At 38.8% G+C, this 22425-nt stretch overlaps 2 protein-coding genes across 2 annotated transcripts in view; one reads left to right on the plus strand and one right to left on the minus strand.

Annotated features, from left to right (window-relative positions):
• The window catches only part of PRKN (parkin RBR E3 ubiquitin protein ligase), a 1218605-nt gene extending 1210743 nt beyond the window's left edge, over window positions 1–7862 (minus strand). Inside the window, exon 1 of the mRNA XM_061130058.1 lies at window positions 7817–7862. The gene's annotated coding sequence lies outside the window, so the exon portion shown is untranslated. The remainder of the gene's footprint in view (window positions 1–7816) is intronic.
• A 427-nt stretch (window positions 7863–8289) lies between these two features.
• The window catches only part of PACRG (parkin coregulated), a 503822-nt gene continuing 489686 nt past the window's right edge, over window positions 8290–22425 (plus strand). The window contains exon 1 of the mRNA XM_061130166.1: window positions 8290–8573. Coding sequence (XP_060986149.1) covers window positions 8418–8573 — 156 coding nt within the window. The 5' untranslated portion in view covers window positions 8290–8417. The remainder of the gene's footprint in view (window positions 8574–22425) is intronic.

Here is a 22425-nt window from a genome sequence, read left to right on the forward strand (position 1 = left end):
CAACCAGGAGTCGTGGAGCCAGCAGCCTGGACAAGTGGCAGAGGACTTGCCACAGAAGCTTCCAGAAGGAACAAGGCCTGCTAACACCTAGAGTTTAGCTCTTTAAAACTCATTTTGGACGCAGGACCTCCAGAACTGTAAGAGAATACATCTGTGTTGTTTTAAGCCACCAAACTCCTGCTAACTTGTTACAGCAGCAACAAGAAGCTAATACAGTGATTGAGTCATGCCTCAATGGTATACAATACTATCGAAAAAACCTAGTGAAATTATGGTACCAATATTTGTTTTTATGGAAACACTGCTTTTTTGACCAGAACTTGAAACTACTAGAAGTACGCTACCATGGCTAATTTACTTGACAATTTGTCACAAAAGTATAATCACTTCTATACATATTTTAATCAATGATACATCTGCCTATCCTTAAGCCTAGGTTTGTAACAGTTACTGCATTTTGTTCTATTTCCAAAATACTTACATGCTTAATGCTGAAGATCTGAAAAAACACAGAAAACCATATTAAAAAAAAAAATCCCAGGACCCAAAGGTAATAATTTTGAGGTACACATCCCAGGATTTATACATATATAAATGGCACCTAATGCTCTAGCTTTCATTTATGGTAAGAAAGCTCTTACAATAATTTTTAAAAAAATCTTTTTTAACTATCAAAGAATTTGCAAATATTTATCAGTCTTAGATCATTAATGTTGATCATCCTGTTATCATCATTTGTTGAGAACAAAAAAACAATCATGTCATCCCAGAAACCAGACCTCAAGTGGCATTTCCACCTTCCTCTAACTTCACAGGCATAACCTGTATTCTACTGAGCATAAAATGATTAAATTGGGTACAGAAGTCAGAAGAGATATCTAATAAATTTATACATGAGTAACTGTGACAACCATAACTGGACTCAACAGAGAAGTTCTTTATACGTTAGACCCCCAACACAAATAATTCTAGAACTTCCCCTCAATCCCTCCTCTCCAAAGCAGAGTTATAAAATATGCTTCAGTGCTGCACAGTACCCAACAATTGCCGGTGTATAATGGCGAGGATACAGACTCAGTGCGAAACTCTAGCATCACACACTATGAAAAAGATGGTTTGATGCCTTTCTTGAAATCAAGTTGATGGGAAAAAGAAAATCAATACACTTGATAAGAAACTCTGCAAGCAGTAAGCAAAAACAAATGCATACACACACACACACACACACACACGAAATAGAAAAGAAGAAAACCCTAGAGAGGACGACAATAAAGGAAGAAATTCCCTTACCTACCACTAACTGGGCATGTTACCAGTTCCACAATGAACAAGAGTAGGAAGTAAATGTCAGACCTCCACTATATATCACTTCCTGTTTATATCATGTAACTCTGTCCAAACTGACTGCAGAGTAAAACACATACAATTCCCACCCAACACTATGAATTCAGGCAATCATTTAAAAACATCTTTCGAGAGTGTCACACAGATAACCAGACTTAGTGGATGCCAATGACGTGTGCAGTCCACATCTGCTTGTGATCAGCATCCCGGAAAGGCAGCAACTCAGATCAAGCTGCCCCAGTTGAGCTTAAATCTGAACCTCTCACTGCATGAGGACTCACCAGGGAACTGGAAAGGACTTCAAGCCAGCGTTAAGGGCAGAGAGAACACCAAGAGAATGAATTATTATTCCTGAGACTTTATATTTCTCCAGACAAGTAAGCCTAACTCCTGCCCTGTCCTCAAGCCGGCCCAAGGTTCTTCACTCCCCAAAACTCTGACTCAAGGGGAAAAAAAGTAATCAGGACCATATTACCCTGAAAGCAAAATGCAGAGGCTGGGCCCACGAGTAATTCAGTTTTACTGCAGACAACTCCCGAGAGAGAGAGAGAGAGAGAGAGGTCCAGGGGAGGAGCCATGGCAGGGCTGGTCTCTTTAGTCACAGGATTCCTGACCCAACCCTCAGGAGCACTTGTATAACCAGCCAAGCCCTGTGGAAAGCCCAGAGGCAAACAAGGAAAGAGCTCACCTCTTTAATTAGTCAGCAGCCGCTTCTGTGAGCGCTGACAGAATCAAAGAACGTGGGGAAGAAGAAAATGAGGGGAGAGACCAGGGGGAGTACAAATGGGTGATAAAAGCAAAGGTTTCCCTCAGAAACACACACATCCCAAACCTCGTCCTCTTTCTCCACGTCATCAATACAAGGTGAATCGCGGGTGTCTCTTTCCTTTCTTCCCATGTTCTGGAAAATGAATCTACTCTGAACAATAAGCTTAAAAAATGACTATATAGTTGCAGAGGGGTTCATCTCAGGTGATGTTATTTACACATTGAAACTTCAAAAATCATTTAATTGTAGGGCTAACTGGTACATTCATCAATCACAGGGATAAACAAAGAACATGTTTCAGCTGGAACACTAATATTAGTTTCCTAATCACTACTATTTTCCTGTCCTAACTTGATAAGGGTCAGGGTTTAAAGGACAGGGAAGGTTTGTATATACTGTATATAGAGATTTTTCTCTCTCTGATGCTAAGGTCTCTAATGTTATCCTTTATGAGGAATCCTATTCAAACCTTACAGTAAGAGTCAACTTGGGAAATCATCAAGAACTCATCAATACTCTTTAAAATACAAATGTTCTAAGATGGTCTCAATACATGGGCCAAGCATATAAGTAAATAAGCCTGGAAGGTGAGCTGCAACATAAATCTATGTATTTAATATCACAAAACTTAAGAGAGAAGCCATTCAGATTACTACAAAGAAGCATTTAAAATGAGCTCATTAAATTCAAATTAAAACAGAAACACTATATAAGCAATGGGCCACAATTAACAGCTGAAGAAACAGCAGGTAAGAATTTCCATTGATCAAAAAAATAAAAACTAACAGAATAAAGTATTCTGCACTGAAATGGCTTTCATGAATATGAAACATTATCAAGTAAGAACTTTTTTTTCTGAATTTTTCAAAGAGGTTTGGAGGTAGAAGTGGATTTGCATGTCTTAATACAAAGTGCTTTCACTGAATCATTTTCAAGCAATGAAGCCAGGAGGTTTCAAAAAAAAAAAAAATGCAGACTTCAAAAAACCCTTAGAAATAGTTCCAAAGTTGAAAAGGGCACAGAGTTATCATTTTCGAGTCTTTGGACCCAAAGAAGAACTGTACATAATTAAAAGAAATCTATGCAAAAATGGAGACCTTCTTTTGTGACACAATTGTACATCATCATCAACAGCTGTCAGCCTACGTCGGGGCCTGAGATGTAGGGTTGCTTCTCATCTAAAATTTTTGAAATGGCAGAGCAAGAGACAATACACAGTATATTTAACTTAAATGTAAATTCTGAGGCTTTAAAATTCACCACATACAAGCTTTAAAACTAACATGCAGACTTGTGGTCAAACAGTACAGTTAGACCGTACATTCAAGATGGCTTTTTTCCTCTGTTTATTTTTGTTGTTGTTGTTAACTCATGTATCCCTGGCACCCAGAACAGTACTGGGCACACAGCAGATACTCAATTACTGAATGTGCTGTCATGGAAATAAAGCACGATAAAGTGAGAAGTGAAGGGGTTTTCTTCTTAAATTCATTTGAAAAATTAAAATATATTGTTTCTCATCTATCAGAAAGGCAAAAATATTTTATGCTACTCGGGGGCAACGTGGACATGCACAAATGCTGTTGGAGGGGGCAGGGACACACGGACAGTTGTGCACTCCATGCACTGTTTAAAGGCAGTAAGTTTAGGGCAGGGACGGGGCAGGGAGAGAGGGCAAACCCAGTAGGTGCTTTGCTGTGGAGAGCTGGGTCAGTTCTGGGGAAGATGTCTTTTTGTAATTTCTTCAGCTCACAGGAGTAGGATAGCTCTTTGCTGCCTTGCTATGGTGGACAGAAGTGTAAAACACGGTGATTTCTTTTAAACAATTTGGAAATACCTAGCAAAACTCAAAATCTACAAACCTTTCTTTTTTAAATATGTATTTATTTATTTGGCTGTGGTGGGTTTCAGTGTGGCACATGGGATCCTTGATCTTCACTGAGGCATGCTGCATGTGAGATTTAGTTCCCTGACCAGGGATGGAATCCAGGCCTCCTGGATGGGAATGCGGAGTCTTAGCCACTGGACCACCAGGGAAGCCCCTCTACAAACCTTTTAACTAGAAAATCCACTCAGAGGTTGTAATATTCTTACTTTACATATAAGCTTACATACGCAAATAAAATGATATGGACACAAACACTCCTAATGACAGCAACTGTCTATAAACCTGCTGTATGCTCATTTATTGGAGACTATCTACATAATTTATGGATATCCATTAAATACTAGACAGGAATAACTGTAGGGTCGATCTGCACATGCAGATTCATAAGTTTTCTAAGAGATGTTAAGTTAAACAAAGTACAAAAAAGGTTGTTCTAATTATTTTTTTTTAGATCACTAAAAATCATTTTTAAGACATTGAGTTTGAATTTCAATATTGGCAACATAATTATATATATGTATCTCCATGTACTTTAGGGTTTCCCCGGTGGCTCAGTGGTAAAGAATCCACCTGCAATGCAGGATCCACGGGAGACCTGGATTCAAGCCCTGGGTCAGGAAGATCCCCTGGAGGACAGCAGGGTAACCCACTCCAGTATTCCTGCCTGGAGAATCCCATGGACAGAGGAGCCTGGAGGGCTACAGTCCATGGGGTAGCAAAGAGTCGGACACGACTGAAGTGACTTAGCACGCACACACTCCTGTACTGGGTGTACATGAGTACATCTGATACTACTGAAATACCTAAATTTAGTTCAATACAACATACATATAGGATACCACAAATGTCACTATTAAAACAGTTTTAAACACAAAACACTGTTAATTTTAAAAGGGTGAAATATAATTTTAAGAGAAATGTCAAAATTTATATTTTTTTCTTAGTTGAATTTTCTTAAGCTTTTTATTCTGGTTAATATTATCTTAAAGTCCTCTACATATTTCTCAAAAAATAATAATTTTTCACCTACTTAAGTTGTTTCTGTAGCTGTCTGAGTCAGGGCATTTAACATATTAATCATAATCTAACTGGGACATGTAGTACTTTTGAAACAGTCTCTGTGCCAAGAAAGAATCTTTGAGTTTTGAGAACGTAAAGGAAGATAATTTTATTGGTAGTGAGGAAATCAATTGCCCTCACTTTTATTCTACCAAGAAATGCAATTTCTGGTTTTCCTTGACAATGAGCTGGGATTTAAAATAAAATAGAAATGGAGCCCGCCAGGCTCCTCTGTCCATGGGGTTCTCCAGGCAAGGATATTGGAGTGGGTTGCCATTTCCTCCTGCAGGGATTCTTTCTGACGCAGGGATCTAAAGCACATCTCTTAGTCTCCTGCATTGGCAGGCGGGTTCTTTACCACGAGCACCACCTGAGCAGCACGCATGTCTTTAAACAAAAAATAAAATCACCTCCATATATAAATTAATGTATATTTTTAATCTTCAGTACATCACTGGATATAGACTATAATGCCTTTCCTGGCTCCAAAGTTTAAACAGAAACAGGAAACTCATCATTCCAAGACCTTCCTTCAATTGCTCCCACTTTTACTTACTTTTGGCATTATTCAACACAACCAAGTCCAAAATTGGCAGTTAAGATATTTATTACAATATACCCACTAACAGGCAATGCAACTAGTTGAGTAGCTGTACAGAATAATTTATTGTACACTGTCCACATGGTTTTCACACGTAAAGTATTTTTCTCGGGAGATAACATGGATTATTTATAATATACTTATTATTATTTACAGAATTATTTAATAATTAAATTATTTATAATTAAGAATTATATATAATATACTTATTTGCACCATGTAAAACAATAGCTGGAGTATGAGAAACAACACTTTTAAAACACCACCTTATATTCTCCATGGCACTAAGTTATTAATAAATGTCTAATCATCAGATCTAAAAATAATACTCTTCCTTCCCGTGTCTGTAAATCCCAAACTAAACTGCCTAAACATAGCTCATTCTAACAAAATAATTTATATAATCATCGGTTAGAGAACAATTCAGAATTAACTGATGACTTTTAGATCTTAAATTCTTGCCTTTATGTAGCTTTGCGTTCGTGTGTGCTAGGTTGCTTCAGTCGTATCCAATTCTTTGCGACCATATGGACTGTTGCCCACCAGGCTCCTTTGTCCATGGGATTCTCCAGGCGTGAATACTGGAGTGGGTTTCCATGCCCTCCTCCAGGGGATCTTCCCAAGCCAGGGACAGAACCTGTGTCTCTTATATCTCCTGCACAGGGAGTTGGGCTTTTTACCACCAGTCCCACTGGGGAAGCCCCTATATAGCTTTACTGTAAATTTATTTCTTTTAGAATTATCCATGTACCAGATTATGTTGAATTAAAATAAAATCTGTACAACTATCTTCAAGACAAGGTGTAGACTATTTTTTTCCTGTAAAATACGGACAGCGTGAATTTTGGAAATCTTCATATTTTTCTGATTCAGTTTAATTTGTGTTAGAAAATGAATCTTTTGTAATTGTCACCTAAAAAGGCTCAAAATATTCACAAAAACGTATATATTTTTCTTAATTAGATAACCCATTCATCAGAAACCACACCGTGTTAGAAAAGTGAAAAACTGGACAACACCCTTAGGTTTTACATTGTTGCAAACAGTGTCAGTTAGCTGGCATATTCCTCCTAGTGTTGGATAGAACGTTGCAGATTTTAACATTAGTCTAATAAATAACTGATGTAAAAAGAGTTTATCAGTATGTAGAAACTTACACACTTTTTAAAAATCACCTTCCATCTTCTTGGAAAAACTACAGTTGACTTCACAAGCACTTGAGGCAATCAAAAGTGCTTTAAGTGGCATCCAGTCAAGAATAACACCCCCCGCCCCCCCAAAAAACTCACCAAAGCAATTAACACACAGTCTAGAGGAAATCTGTCATAATGAACTCCCCAAGGAGCAATGTTTTGTAATCACACCGTACATTTCCACTAATTTGCAGAGATAAACCTTTAATTTTTGGCTTAACAATCCTGGAAAAGGTGGACTCTTCCAGTCTTCTTTACTATAGTGTTTATAAGCAATTCTAACAGCCACTTCCAAAGCTTTATTCACAAAAATGCAGCTAGATCATTCTGCATATATATATACATAAAGATTTTTATATATATATTTTTTAAAAAGGTTGTTTGTTGCATAATGAATCGTAAATCCATTATGCTGGAAGTTTTAACCCTTGCTCTCATTCACTATTAATTATTCTTTCATCTCAGACCTCCAAAGAGATTATCTAGAAGACAAAAATCCAACAGAGTAAGAAGTTCAAATACACCTGCCGAAATTTCGTTTGACCTCAAGCACCATCACCAGGTACCGGTCTATTCAAGAGTTGAGCGCTTCGCTACGGTTTCCCTTCAAGAGTTCCCCGGACAGTGTGGGTCCCCCACCCCTCAAGGAGCCCCGAATTGGCGCGGGAAGAGGGGGTTCCCCACGGACGCCCGCGCTCGAGCGGGCGGTGCGCCCGCCCAGGGCCCGCGGGACGCAGCCTTCTCCTCAAGAGGCCCCCCTGGAGAAGGAGTCTCCGGGGGGAAGCCTGGCAAGGCGGGCGCGGGCGGGGCTTGGGGAACAGACACACTTGTCTTCTCGGGGAGCCGGCGGCGCGGGCTGAGGGGAGCGCCGACACCGCCACCGGCCACTGACAGCGGGCACCCGGGGGTCCCAGCCTGGCGGGGCGGCGCAGAGACGCTGTACCTGGCAGGTACCCACGTACCTATCATGGCCACTGGGCAGGCGGACGCGGCCCGCCAGGCGAGCAGGGCCCCACTCGCACCCGGGCGCCCGCCTGCGCCTCACACGAGCGGCGCTCCGGGGTTAAATCGTCCGAGACGCCCCTCCCCTCCTCCCCCGGCGCCCGGCCCTCGGAACGCGCACGCGCAAGCGGCACGCCGCCCGCGGCCTTCTGGGAGTCGTAGTTTTCACTCGTCAAGTACCGCCTCGGGTCGGTAGCCGCCCGCCGCCCGCCTCCAGCCTCCTGCCCTTCCGGCCTGAGGCCCAGGAAACGTGTACGTCACCGGGAGGCGGGGCCATCCGGCCTCAGTGTTGACGCGTCGCTTAGCAACCGGGAGGGTTACCTTTGGAAGCTTGTGGCAGCTCTGGCCTCGGCCCTGCCCTCTTCCCGCCCCTCCCCTCCCCTCAACTCCCCGCACCTAGGAGCTGCCAAACATCTGGATCGACCACTGCTACGAAGGGGTTGAATTTCTACCATTAACGCGCCTTTTTCCATTTTTTTCCCCCGACCTCCTTCTCACATCCATAAATCTCACTGACTCTTTTACTACACGTTGTTTGAGAACAAGACATTTTCTAGGAAGATGGTGGCAGAAAAAGAGACCCTGAGCTTAAACAAATGCCCAGCCAAGCTGCCGACGAGGACCAAGCTCCTGGCCCAGCAGCCGCTCCCGGTGCACCAGCCTCACTCCCTGGTTTCTGAGGGCTTCACAGTCAAAGCCATGATGAAAAACTCAGTCGTAAGTGATCTTCCCGAATCGAATGCACTCGCTCCCAGTCAGGGGACCCCAGGTTGCAGAGGTTGGCTGGCCCTAGGATGGATTCTGAGCCCATGTTCTGGGTGGTCTTCGCCCAAAATGGCAATTTATTCGGCCAGTAGCAGACGGTGCCCAACAGAGTGTGGAGGTCCAGGCTGGGATGTTAGAAGGGGTCTGGGGCAACTGATGAACTGTGCCCGTTTCTAAGCACCTTCCTAATAACTCAGGGTTTCTAGACCACCTGAATTTATCCTTCAGCTATATACACAAAGAAAGATCCCCTTTACTTATTGATTCCTAAACTAGCCCCACTCAGAAAAGCGACTCATAGAAGGAGAGGGCTTAGAAATCAAACTCCCTTGCAAAATTTAACATTTCTGATGTACAGCTGGGAACCTAAACTCATTAACAGTAAGAAATTTCATCAGTTCAACCTAGACATTTTAAGAATATCCTAGCATTTTTTCTACCAAGATTCTCACAAAAAGGCATGTTAGAGTACTGAGAAGCAACTTAATAAGAAGTCTGTTTCCAAATAGACCTTTTAAACCTTTGATTTTAAAACATGCAAGATTCGATGCAAATACTTCTGACTATTAATACAATTCATATTTCATTTCTATTGTTTTGTGGTAGTAAAAATCCATTATTCTCAATACTATTAGGAGGGAAAAGTTTAAACTGCACATGGAAGGTTTCAGTATATGCATGACTTTTTAGATTTTTTTTTTCATTTATTTTTATTAGTTGGAGGCTAATTACTTCACAACATTGCAGTGGGTTTTGTCATACATTGACATGAATCAGCCATGGAGTTACATGTATTCCCCATCCCGATCCCCCCTCCCACCTCCCTCTCCACCCGATTCTTCTGGGTCTTCCCAGTGCACCAGGCCCAAGCACTTGTCTCATATGCATGACTTTTAAAAAAAAAAAGGCTTTAAATGTGGTGTGCTACACCAGGTTTTACTACTGAGTAAGCACCTGGCTGAGAATTCAGCCATTCGTTTATTTATTCAGTAATAAATGCAGCTTTCAAATTTGTGTAATTTACACTCTGGGAGGATCTGACTTACTGTGTAGCAACTCATATGTTGAATGAATACCATTGCTTTCCAGTGTCACATTATTTGTTTCACATAAATGTTGCAAACTTAATACATTATTCCTAAACTACATCCTTAAAATATGCAAATGAAATAGATTACCTTTAGACCCAGAGGCCAGATTTCCACATTGCTACACAAAATGAAATTCTGGTTATTGGAATGTGTGTCAGTTGCATTGCAATAGTTATTCCCAGAAATAGACTAAAACTTTCTGCTTGTTGTAACTGCAGTCCTTTTGTGAGTATATCTTGTAAATAGGTGATCGTGGGAGCCAAGGTGATTAGTTTATCAGCAACACAGAATACCATAACATTCAAGCTAATTATTTCTTTTTTCCCTTCTACTCAGTATATATAATTATAATTTTAATGATTTTTCCAATGTTATCTTTCTTCAAAGACATGTATAAAATTGGTCAGATTCTTTTTTTTTAAGTATATGTATAATCGTGTTTATTTTTTAGAAACATAGCCTTTCACCTAAAGTTATAATTCTGGAAAATCAAATATTTCAGTATTGTCAAATGTAACAAGACTCAAACAACAACACAAAAAACTTATTATGAAGCAGCTTTAATTATAAACAACTTGTTTGAGGTACATTATCTTCTTGTCTCCATATACTTAAGGAAAATCCCTTAGTGTAATAATAATGTCTCCTTGGGGATCTTCTAAGGAGGATGCGTCATTCTTTTACTTCATTTAGTGGGAATCATAATTGTTAGATGAAAATATTGTCCATCCATCCATCCATTCATTCAATAAATGATAATTTTGTTTGTTTCTAAACCTAAGATCTTGCAAAGCGCAGTTCTGGGGATTTGTGATCAGCAAAACAAAGCCCCAGTCCTTAAAACTCCAAGGAAAGCCACCACTAACAACAATGGACGGGTCTTGACAAAAGAAAGACACTTTACATATCCTAACTTCAGCGGTACAGGAAATAAAACCTTTCCTCTTCATATCCAGTATTTACATTTCAACATTTCTATCCTCAGCAGTATAGGCCTTTTTGCATTATATAGTCAATTGGGATTTCCCAGGCAAGGATACTAGAGTGGATTGCCATTTCCTAGCCCAGGGAATCTTCCCAATCCAGGGATTGAACCCGCGTCTCCTGCATTGGCAGGTGGATTCTTTACCACTGAGTCACCTGGAAAGCATATAGTCAAAACACCCTTCTTTCGTAAGGTTTATTTCTGTTCAGAAAATAACATGCCGATTCATAGCTTTTCGTGAATGCAACTCCTTGTTCCACAAGCCAGCCCACAAATCACTTTTCTAGTGTTACGACTTGCCATCAGTTCCTTCTTTCCAACACTCACTAATTAAATAAATCTTCACTCCAGAGCACTTCCACAGAAGATTGACAGAACTGTATCCTAGGGAGGTATATGGGGACTGCCAGTGTTTTTTGAGGTGCTTCAGCAATGCAAGCTTGATCATAGACATATATGATCATGTGGGCTATGCAAGCCCAAATGCTTTGACAGTCGTAATCTATATATGTGAATGCAGAATTATTTACAAAACAATAATGAATGTGAATGGATAATTAAAGTGGCATAGAACATGTAAAGCACATAAAACAGTGCGTGGCACAGTCAGTGATCACGTGTTACCTAAGGACTGGAGGGATTTGAGTGTGTAGATGTGTAGGGAGAAGGGTGTTAGAACAAAGGGAACAACATAAGCATAATCAAGACAGTGAAGAGTTGCAATTTAATTTGGTGGCAGCAAATAAGAATAGTGGGAGATGAAATTAAATCCATAGAATAGGGTTAGATCACAGAATGCCATTTTTAATTAGCTTCTTATTAACGTTATACACGTCCATTGTGAAATGTTTAAGTGACTTGGCTTAGTAAAGGAGGCTTCCCTGGTGGTTCAGTCGGTAAAGAATCTGCCTGCAATGCAGGAGTCCTGGGTTGGGAAGATACCCTGGAGAAGGAAACGGCAACCCACTCCAGTATTCTTGCCTGGGAAATCCCACGGACAGAGGAGCCTGGCAGGCTACAATATATGGGGTCTCAAGAGTAAAGGTGTCTCCTATTTAAGATAATGGGGAAATTTTAAACTTTTTTTTTCATTAGTCCTCTTATAATTTCAATGTTTTATTTCAAAGCTTTGCTGCATCTTAATTCATTTTGGTTTAAGAAGCAAGGTATAAATTTATTTTATTTTTCCAAATTGGTCAGCAGTAGTTACATTAACTTTCACATATAGTTAAACTAAATTATATATATAAAAAAATCTTCCTGTTTAATTTGAATGATCTATCACTGCTGTATGTATATTAATCGTAGTGACTTTGTGTATGCTTTAATAATAGGGCTAGACATCTCTATTCTATTTTGCTTTCCTAGCAATCCTATGAGGAGGCAGAGAAGACCTTTTTTCTTTCCATTTAGCATATAAATCTGACAATTTAATTTTTTGTTGTTGTGAGTCATCTATTAAATGGCAAAGAATGAATGCTGTATTACTAGATTTTTCTAACTTAGACCAGTCCTCTCTTGATCACTTTTTTATTGACTTTGGTAGATGCATAACATGCAAATGGAAATGCACACACATCACTTGATAAATATTAAACTAAACATACTGGTGTAGCCAGAACCCGGACCAAGATACCTTACCAGCACCACAGAACCCCTTCAGGACCTTTCTAGTAGCTTAGCTGCCCAAATACAGCCCAAGTTAATCTTATCCCAACTGTTGTCAATAGATTTGTGCATATATTCAAGGAATCATACAGTATGCACTTGTTGTATGTCTGGTGTATGGGATCACTGTTGTGATATGATCATAGATCATACGCATATGATCATAGATCCTTCATATTCATTTCTTTGTATTATTTTCATGGGAGAATATAACATAATTTATGGATCCATTCGTTTGTTGGTGACTATTTCTGTGACTTCTAGGTTAAGACTTTCACAAATAGTGCTACTGGGAAAATTCTAGTATTTTTTAAATGAAGTATAGTTGATGTACCATTTTATATAAGTTTCAGATGTGCAACACAGTGATTCACAATTTTTAAAGATTATACTGGCATGCTACAGTCCATGGGGTCTCAAAGAGTTGAACACAGCTGAACAACAGCATACTTCATTTATAGCTACTGTAAAATATCGGCTATATTCCCTGTGCTGTATGGTATGTCCATGTAGTTTACTTATTTTATACATAGTAGCTTGTGACTCTCACTTTCCTACTCCTATCTTGCTCATTTTCCCCTTCCTTCTCCCCACTGGTAATGACTGGTTTGTTCTCAATATCTGTGAGTCAGTTTCTTTTTTTTATTCGCTAGCTTGTTTTATATCTTATAGTCCATGTGTAACAGACAATATTCCATGTGATAACAGACAGCATTTGTCTTTCTCTGTCTGGCTTATTTTGCTAAGCATGTTATGTTCCTGATCCATCCATGCTGTTTCAAGTGGCAAAATTTCATCCTTTTTTTATGGCTGAGTAATAGTCTATTATGGCAACCCACTCCAGCACTCTTGTCTGGAAAATTCCATGGACGGAGAAACCTGGTAGGCTACAGTCCATGGGTCGCAAAGATTTGGACACGACTGAGCGACTTCACTTCAGTAGTATACTGTGGGCTTCTCTGGTGTCGCAGTCTTAAAGAGTCTGCCTGCCAGTGCAGGAGAAGCGGGTTCAGTCCCTGGGTTGGGACAATCCCCTGGGGAAGGAAGTGGCAACCTACTCTGGTGTTCTTGCCTGGAGAATTCCATGGACAGAGGAGCCTGGTGGACTCTATCGTTCATGAAGTCACAAGAGTCAGACATGACTTAAAAAAATAGTAATCTCTTGTATATATTACAACATTTTTTAAATCCATTCATCTATTGATGGATAATTAGGTTGCTTCCATATCTCGGTAACTGTAATAATGCAGTTATGAGCATTGGGGTTGTTCAGTCACTAAGTCATGTCCAACTTTTGAGACCCCATGGACTGCAGCACACCAGGCTTCCCTGTCCTTCACTATCTCCCTGGGTTTGTGCAAACTTTTATCCACTGAATCAGTGGTGCCCCCAACCATCTCTACTTTGTCGTCCCCTTCTCCTTCTGCCTTCAATCTTTCCCAGCATCGGGGTCTTTTCTAATGAGTCAGCTGTTTGCATCAGGTGGCCAAACTATTGGAGCTTCAACTTCAGCATCAGTCCTTCCAATGAATATTCGGAATTGATTTCCTTTAGCATTAGACTGGTTTGATCTCCTTGCAGTCCAAGGGACTCTCAAGAGTCTTCTCCAACACCACAGTTCAAAAGCATCAATTCTTCAGCACTCAGCCTTCTTTATGGTCTAACACTCACATCCATACATGACCACTGGAAAAACTATAGCTCAGACCAGATGGATATTTTTCAGTAAAGTGATGTCTCTGCTTTTTAATATGCTACCTAGGTTTGTTGTTGCTTTTCTTCCAAGGAGCAAGCATCTTTTAATTTCATGGCTGCAGTCACTGTCCACAGTGTGTTAGTGTTTTTGTTTCCTTCAGATATATCCCCAGGGATGGAATTGCTGGATCATGTGGTATTTCTAGATTTAGTTTTTTGATGAATCTCTGTATAGTTTTCCACAGGGGCTGCACCAATTTACATTCTCACCAACAGCATACAAGTTTTCCTTTTCTCTACTTCCTGATCAGCACTGATTATTTATGGTCTTTCAGATGATAACCAGTCTGACAGGCATAAGATGATATCTCACTGTGGTTTTGATTGCATTTTCATGATGATTAACAATGTTGAGCATCTTTTCATGTCCCTTGTCAACATCCGTACACATGTCTTCTTCAGAAAAATGTCTCTTCAGTTCTGCCCATTTTTAAATTGGGTAAATTTGCAAAAATATAATGCTAAGCCTATGTCAAATGTTACATTTTCTATATTTTCTTCTAGAATTTTATGGTTTCCAGTCTTATATTTAGGTCTTTAAGCCATTTTAAATTAAGTTTTGTACATGTGGAAGAAAATATTCTAATTTCATTTTTTTTTTTTACATATAACTGTCCAGTTTTCCAAGCACCACTTATTGAAGAGACTGTCTTTTCTCCATTGTACATCTTGCTTTCTTTGTGGTAGATTAACTGACCATAAGTGTATAGGTTTTTTTCTGGGTACTCTATTTTTTTCCATGTCTCTGTGTGTTTTTGTTTTTACCAGTATCGTACTGTTTTAATTATTGTAGGTTTGTAGTACAGTATGAAATCAGACAGCATAATACCTCCAGCTCTATTCTTATTTCTCGTATAGATTTTTGGAGAATATGTGTATGAATGTCCAGGTTACTGCATCCTAGGGTATGAATATGTTTGCTTTAGTAACTATATTAAAGCCGTTTTCTAAATTGATTTTTCAAATTTAACCTCCTGGCTAGCTCTGTATAAGAGTATCATTTGCTCTATAATATCATCAATAATTGCTGTTTTCTTTATTTTGCATTTTAGGTATTCTAGTGGGTATGTAATGTTATTGTGATTTAATATTCATTTTTACTCTGACTAACGGAGTTTAAAACTTTTTAATTATTTATTGGCTATTTGATTCCCTTTTGTGAAGTGCCTTTCTATACTTTTGTCTGTTTTTCTTTTGGCTTTATTTGGTGTATTTATTTGTAATGATTCTTATTCTTCACATTTTATTCTAAATGATATAATAATGCCTGGAGGAGGACATGGCAATCCAAATGATATAAAGCAGTTGTCAAATACATATATTTTAAGTATAGTTTCCCCATTGGTGAGTTTCCTTTTCATTCTCTTATTGGTGACTTTCACCCTTCTATTTTTAAAATATACATTTTTGAGAAAAAAGATGATCATTAACAGCTTTCTTTTGTATTTATTTATAATGTTTTCCTCAATCAGTTTCAATAGCTCTATAATGAGATGCATATACATTGAGACAAAAGCCCTTGAAAGTAAATCGGAGTGATTAGAAACAAAATAAATGAAACAATAGTGAAACAATGAAATAAAATGTAATTAAAGTAGAAAGCTTGAACTTAAGAAAAGGGGAATCAAATTTTTCATTCATAAGGGTCAGTATATTTATTGATTGATGTTCAAATTTCCTTCTGAGTTTCTTGGCGTCTGTTGCTGGAAGGGGGACCTTATGCACGTCTCATTATCACAAAAGAAGTAGCCTGTCAATCCCTGTAGGGCAGTCAGCCTTTCTCTACATTTTCAGAGAAATTCACCCTGTAGCATTTTAAATACATGCAACACACCATACCTACATTTTTATTTCTTACGTGAAATACACTGGTCAGTTTCATTCACAGATGAGTTCAGTAAGAGCCGGGTAGGTGACATTAAAATCTACCTTGAGGAACTGGGTTTTGCATGAGATAAAATTCACATGGTACATGTATGTAGAGTTTTGGTGATCTGATTTGACCCAAGAACAGAATTCACAGTGCCTTCTGGAGAGTGTAGACTTTATTTTAGTTCTGGTTGTTCTCAGTTCATTTTATGACAGGAGCAAGACAGCTGCTGGTTTTGTAAAGTGTCAGAGAGGAAGTGTGTGATGCTATGAGACCTTGAGAGCCAAATGGCCTGAAAGAGGCTAGGTCTGGAAAGGCTTCTCAAAGAGGATCTTGTTTGGTGAGCTATAAAAGGTGAGGGGGACCGAGGGCAAGAGTTAGGGGCAGTTGGAAAAGGCTGAGACCAGTCAGACCTGGCTTCCTGCTCACTCAGTGTTCAGTCTTTATTTTATGCTTTCTTTTCCCCGAAGAATTATATCGTAAATTCTATTCATTTTATATATATCTAAAATTCTTTAAATTGTTTCTATTTTATAGACTGTATAAGCAAAGTATATATGACTTTATGAAAGTATAAATACATAATACACATGTGTTTATATAGCTTACATATTTAGTTTGTATCATATATAATTACAATACTTTATATGAAATTGCATCATTTGTATAATACTTTACATGAAATTGTGTCATGGAAGATTCTCTTTAACTTGCTGATATTTTATATGTCATCACAAACTCCTCTTGAGCATTTAAAAGACTTCATGAAATTCTGTTCTCTGAACGTGCCATCGTTTCTTTATTCATTCACTCAGGTTGCTTTCAGTTTTTTGCTGTCATACATAATGACAAAGTTAATATTTCTAAACATTTTTTTTCCCTGTACTTTGAAATGTCTCTTTGAAATATTAAGTCCTGAAGTAGAATTACTGAATGGAGGTCTTTGGAACCTGAAGACCCTGATGGAGGGTTGATGTGAACCCCTGGAGCAAGGCTTGACTGCATCTGTGCTGCTCTTTACAGCCCGAGGCAGCGGCCTGGGGCTTCTAAGTACACCAGCCCTGCCTGCCGTCCACCTTCCCCACCTGCAGTGTGTTGAAGGGATCAATCTCTCAGTGCCTCTGATACACATTCATAATACATTTTATAAATGGATTGGAAACATCTAAGGCTGTGGTTCACAGATTGCAAATTGTAATTACACGTGTGTGTGTGTGTGTGTGTGTGTGTGTGTGTGTGTGTGTGTGCTGAGTCATGTCCAGCGCTTTGTAACCCCATGGACTGTACCCCCAGCCTCCTCTGTCCATAGGATTCTCCAGGCAGGAATACTGGAGTGGGTTGCCATTCCCTTCTCCAGGGGATCTTCCTGACCCAGTGATCAAACCCAGGTCTCCTGTATTGCCAGGCGGAGTCTTTATCACTGAGCCACTTGCGTGCCTATAATCACCTGATTTCTGGGTCCACCTTCCAGATTTTCAATTTAACTGTTCTAATTGTGTCAGGCATTGTTTTATTGTTTACTAGAGGTTCAAAGGGCTTCCCTCATACCTCAGCTGATCCGCCTGCAATGCAGGAGAACCCCAGTTTGACTCCTGGCTTGGGAAGATCCCCTGGAGAAGGGATAGGCTACCCACTCCAGTATTCTTGGGCTTCCCTCGTGGCTCAGCTGGTAAAGAATCCTCCTGCAATGCGGGAGACCTGGGTGCGATCCCTGGGTTGGGAAGATCTCCTGGAGAAGGATAAGGCAACCCACTGCAGTATGCTTGCCTGGTGACTCCCCATGAAGAGAGGAGCCGCGGTGGGCTACAGACCACGGGGTCACAAAGAGTCAGACACGACTGAGCGACTTCACTTCACTTCAATCATGTCAGAAGGACAAGGCAATGGCACCCCACTCCAGTACTCTTGCCTGGAAAATCCCGTGGACGGAGGAGTCTGGTAGGCTGCAGTCCTTGGGGTCGGGAAGAGTCGGACACGACTGAGTAACTTCACTTTCACTTTTCACTTTCATGCACTGGAGAAGGAAATGGCAACCCACTCCAGTGTTCTTGCCTGGAGAATCCCAGGGACGGGGGAGCCTGGTGGGCTGCCCTCTATGGGATCACACAGAGTCGGACACGACTGAAGTGACTTAGCAGCAGCATCAGCAGCAATCATGTCAGAGGACCTAGCCAATTCCTGCTTTGGAGTTCTGAAAATGACCTAACCAGGGGTCACAACTTTTACTCCTACTTACTCGAGGGATCTAGACTACCAGAATCTGTCTGTAGTATTTTAATTATTTTATTTTCTGAAAAATATGTATTTGTATTTCAGTGTGTGTATTTTGTATTTAAGTCCTTAAAATGAGATTTTAAATAGAGGATTCAGGAAGATGTATTGGTTTTGCTTCTGCTCCCTTAATAAGAATTAAAAATCCAGCTGTTATGCTGACAATAGAGGTAGGGGGGCAGTGCAGACTCATTATTGATCAGCAAACAGTGACCATGTTATGGGTGCGAAGCACACCAAAGTTTAATACATAGGATGACTATTGATTTTATAGGACCTAGAAAGTGAGGCAAAAGACATTTAGATTTAATATTTGGGATACAACAACTCTGAAGCAAGTTTAAGATAATTCAGTTAGTCTGACATAGAGAAGTGTTATGGTCAGAGATTTACTTTTAAGTCTTCCATATACATTTAAGAATCATAACCTAAACAAAAATTTAAGATATTATTGTCCATGAATTTGCTTATTTACCAAAGTTACTATCATATAGGGAAAAGGATGTGAATTGATTTATTATAAATAATAATTGTTATATAAATAATTTATATTTCAGAAGTATCTTTCTAAAGCAATTCAAATTAATTCAAATTGTTATAGCACAGAATAGAAAAAATATGATTATATAATAAATGCCAAATAAAATAATGAATATGGGCTAGATCATGGCTAGCTACCTTCCTTTTGTGGTTTTTACTTAGAACAGAATCCACAGAGAAATATATTTCACAGATTGTCTATTCTAAACCAAAGTATCTATGAGTAAATAGTCCCTGAGAAAAGCAGTAAATCCATTACCAAATCTCATGTGTCTTGCACTTTGTATTTTAAGATAAAAGTTATTTTACATGATAAAACTATAACTTGATTTCAAAATTAAGTAGAATTATTTATTGGTTTCACATGAACATGAAATATTATTTGAATTTAATAATAACTCTATGTATTTTATAATTATAAAATATTTTAGAATTTATATAACATAGTGACTATTGACACAGAACAGCAACAGTTGTATAAAATAAGGGTTAGTACTTTTAAACAATAATGAAATTCTTTGGAATTTCTTGAGTATATGGTATCATATTTGCTTATTATTATACTAGATCATACACACATTCACAGGGATTTACATGTACAAAATTATCTTTTTTTCATTTTTAAATATTCATAGTAAATTCATCAAATATAGCTTTTATAGATTTCAGGTTTCAATGGCCAGTGTCTTATAATTCTTTGTCCCTGTGCCTCTCAACACTTTGCAGTGTTCTGGATATCCGAGATGCTCAGTTGTATTTCTTGTTTAAGTATTTTTTAAAAGTAATTTGACTGTGACTGTCCATCTACACCTGTTATTCCTATTCATCCTTTCTATTCATCACTTATAGAAAGAATATAGTGATTTCCTGATAAGAACTCTTCCCTTTTATAGGTAAAAAAGACTTTCTCTAAGTCACATTTGGCCTTCTATTTATGTGAGTGGAAGCTAGTTTGAAATGATGTAAAACTTGTCAACACTTGGTACTTCAATAAAGAAAATCACGGGAATGGTGTTTTAGATTAGGACCTTTAAAAAGCAGAGGAATCAAAAACCTCCAGAGCATCTGAAAGGCCAGAATCAGCACCAGTATATTGGGTATATTGGACTGGATTGAGATACCTGCAGTGACTTACATAGTATACACACCAGGTTTTTCTTGAGATAACACTGGCAAACTCAGAATCATCAGGCTGATTCAGTCAGGGGAGAACTTAAGATGAGATAGACCTAGGAGATGGCTTAACAGGATTCAGGAGAGCCGAATGTTTGAGTCAAAATCCAAACCTACTGTTGCAAAGTGAACCAAGATCCAAGCAAATAAAGGGTTAGTAATGGGAGGCAGAAGGCTCTGGGAAGCCAAAAAGATACTTAAACCCTTAGTGTCCTGTTTGGAAAAGCACAGACTGGCATTGCCCTCTGCGAAGTGTGGAGAGAATTCTAGGGTGCAGATGCTAAGCAGGCTAGAAAATTGCGACCACTGTCAGGCTCAGGGGGACAAGTTCAGTGAAATAATTCTGTTCTGTGAAATAATTGGTCTATCTTGTTTTACTCTCTGCTTTGAAACCATAGATCTCACCTCCGTCTGTTCAGTCATCTGCAAGTAATAACAAGTGACTTTTGTCAGTAATGAAAATAGATTGGAGTGTGTCTGCTAAAACAGATTAAAATTCTGGAAAACAAATTCAGAACGTACATTCAGTTTATGGTGACGAGTCATTAATCTCCTTTCTGTCGTCAGTTGCTTTACAAAATGAAAATCATTTCTTCAGGTGTCAGCGTGATCCTTGCACAGAGTTGATAAAGTCGTGAGAATAGCTCATCAGGGCTTAGCAGTCACTGACCTATGCCTGCTTCCACCATCTGACCCCAGGCCCGCTTTCCTTCAGTTCTACCTCTTAACTTTTTCTTACTTTAAATTAATGCAGTTATTCCAAATATGTAAATAATATTTCTTCTTAAAGGACCGTAATTGAAGTACTAACAATAAACTACATAAAGTATAAAAGTGAATACATTTTGGCACACATACAATTTGTGAAGCCATCACAACAATCAAAATCATGCAAACTTGTCCATTACCCCCAATCCTTTTGCAATCGCGCCCTCTCTCTCATTTTCCTATCTTTGCCTTCTGTCATTTAGATGACTTTGCATTTATTTATACAGAACATAAATCTGCCTGCAATGCAAGAGACCTGGGTTTGATCCCTGGGTCAGAAAGATCCCCTGGAGAAGGGAATGGCTACCCACTCCAGTATTCTTGCCTGGAAAATCTCATGGACAGAAAATCCTGACGGGCTATAGTCCATGGGGTCCCAAAGAGTTGGACATAACTAAGCGATTAACACTTTCACACCTTCATGCAGAATACACTTCTTTTTTTTTTCCTGGCTTCTTTTTCAGTCAACATAATTACTTTAAGAGGCATCCATGTTGTTGCATATATTGATACTTCATTCTGTTTTATTGCTTGAAGTATTCCATTCATATGAATATAGCACAGTTTAAGCACTCACTGTTGGTGAACATCCGAGTACGGCTGTTCAAAACAGCTGCTATGAACATTGTTGTACAAGTGCTTGTGTGGATATGTGTTTACCTCTCTTGGTTAAGTACCTAAGAGTGGACAAGTTGCACCAGCTGTCAAGAAGTAGAGAGGATCAAAACAAATCAAGTCAGCCTTACCCCTAGCTGGTACATGAAGTTTTTAATGGAATGATAAGTTTATCCTTGTCATCTTTGAGGCATTTAAAAGAGCTCACGGAGCATGTATAAGCCTGTTAATTACATGAGGCTTGTTCTTTTAGGCCTTGTAGTACATAGAATAAAAGACAAAAAATAAGTTATTTCTTATTTTAATAAATGTAAACTGTATCACTATGTACAGCACAATTTCATGATCTGAAAATATCCATCATTGATTTATCTATGGTATAAAGTATATTTAGTTATTGTATGAACTTTATTGAAGTATTGTTACATTAGGTTATGAAAACAAAGTTTTCATAATTTTCTCCACTAGATATATTTATGTTCCCATTCACTGTCTCCATTAAAGGTTATCCAGCAGATATTAATATTTAGGATCTCTCATAAAAACTATGGTAGTTAGTACTTTAACATTTTCCTTCACTTGTTGAGATTTATCTATAAATTTACATAATACTCAAATTTATACCTACCTTCATTTATTTTCTGTTAACGATATCTTGGGAATGCATCACATTTTATAAGGAACCATAAGTTTATTTCAGCCGAGGGCCAACAGCTAGTTTTCAGGCTGTCCTGGATGCATATATGCAGTCTAGTCCGTGCATTTTGAAAATCTGAACGCTAGTACATTAAACTGGAATAATGAACCAATAAAATTTTTTACGGCATTCAGAAAAATTACTTCTTAGACATTCACACTGTCGTTTTACTCATTAAAGTTATTCTAGGATCATAAGTTAGGTCATGAATTCCTAAGCCTTGGGGGAAAAATCAGAAGGTCTTTTCTGTTGATCAAAGAACTTGACCTGACTACAGGATAGCAATATCTTGTTTTGGAAAGCTAGACTAGGCCATTTGTAACGCTATTATCCATCTTCAGCCAAGAGAGTACAATTCTTGGAGAACCTTT

Source organism: Dama dama, chromosome 26 (genome assembly GCF_033118175.1).
Source record: "Dama dama isolate Ldn47 chromosome 26, ASM3311817v1, whole genome shotgun sequence".
NCBI classification, from domain to species: domain Eukaryota; kingdom Metazoa; phylum Chordata; class Mammalia; order Artiodactyla; family Cervidae; genus Dama; species Dama dama.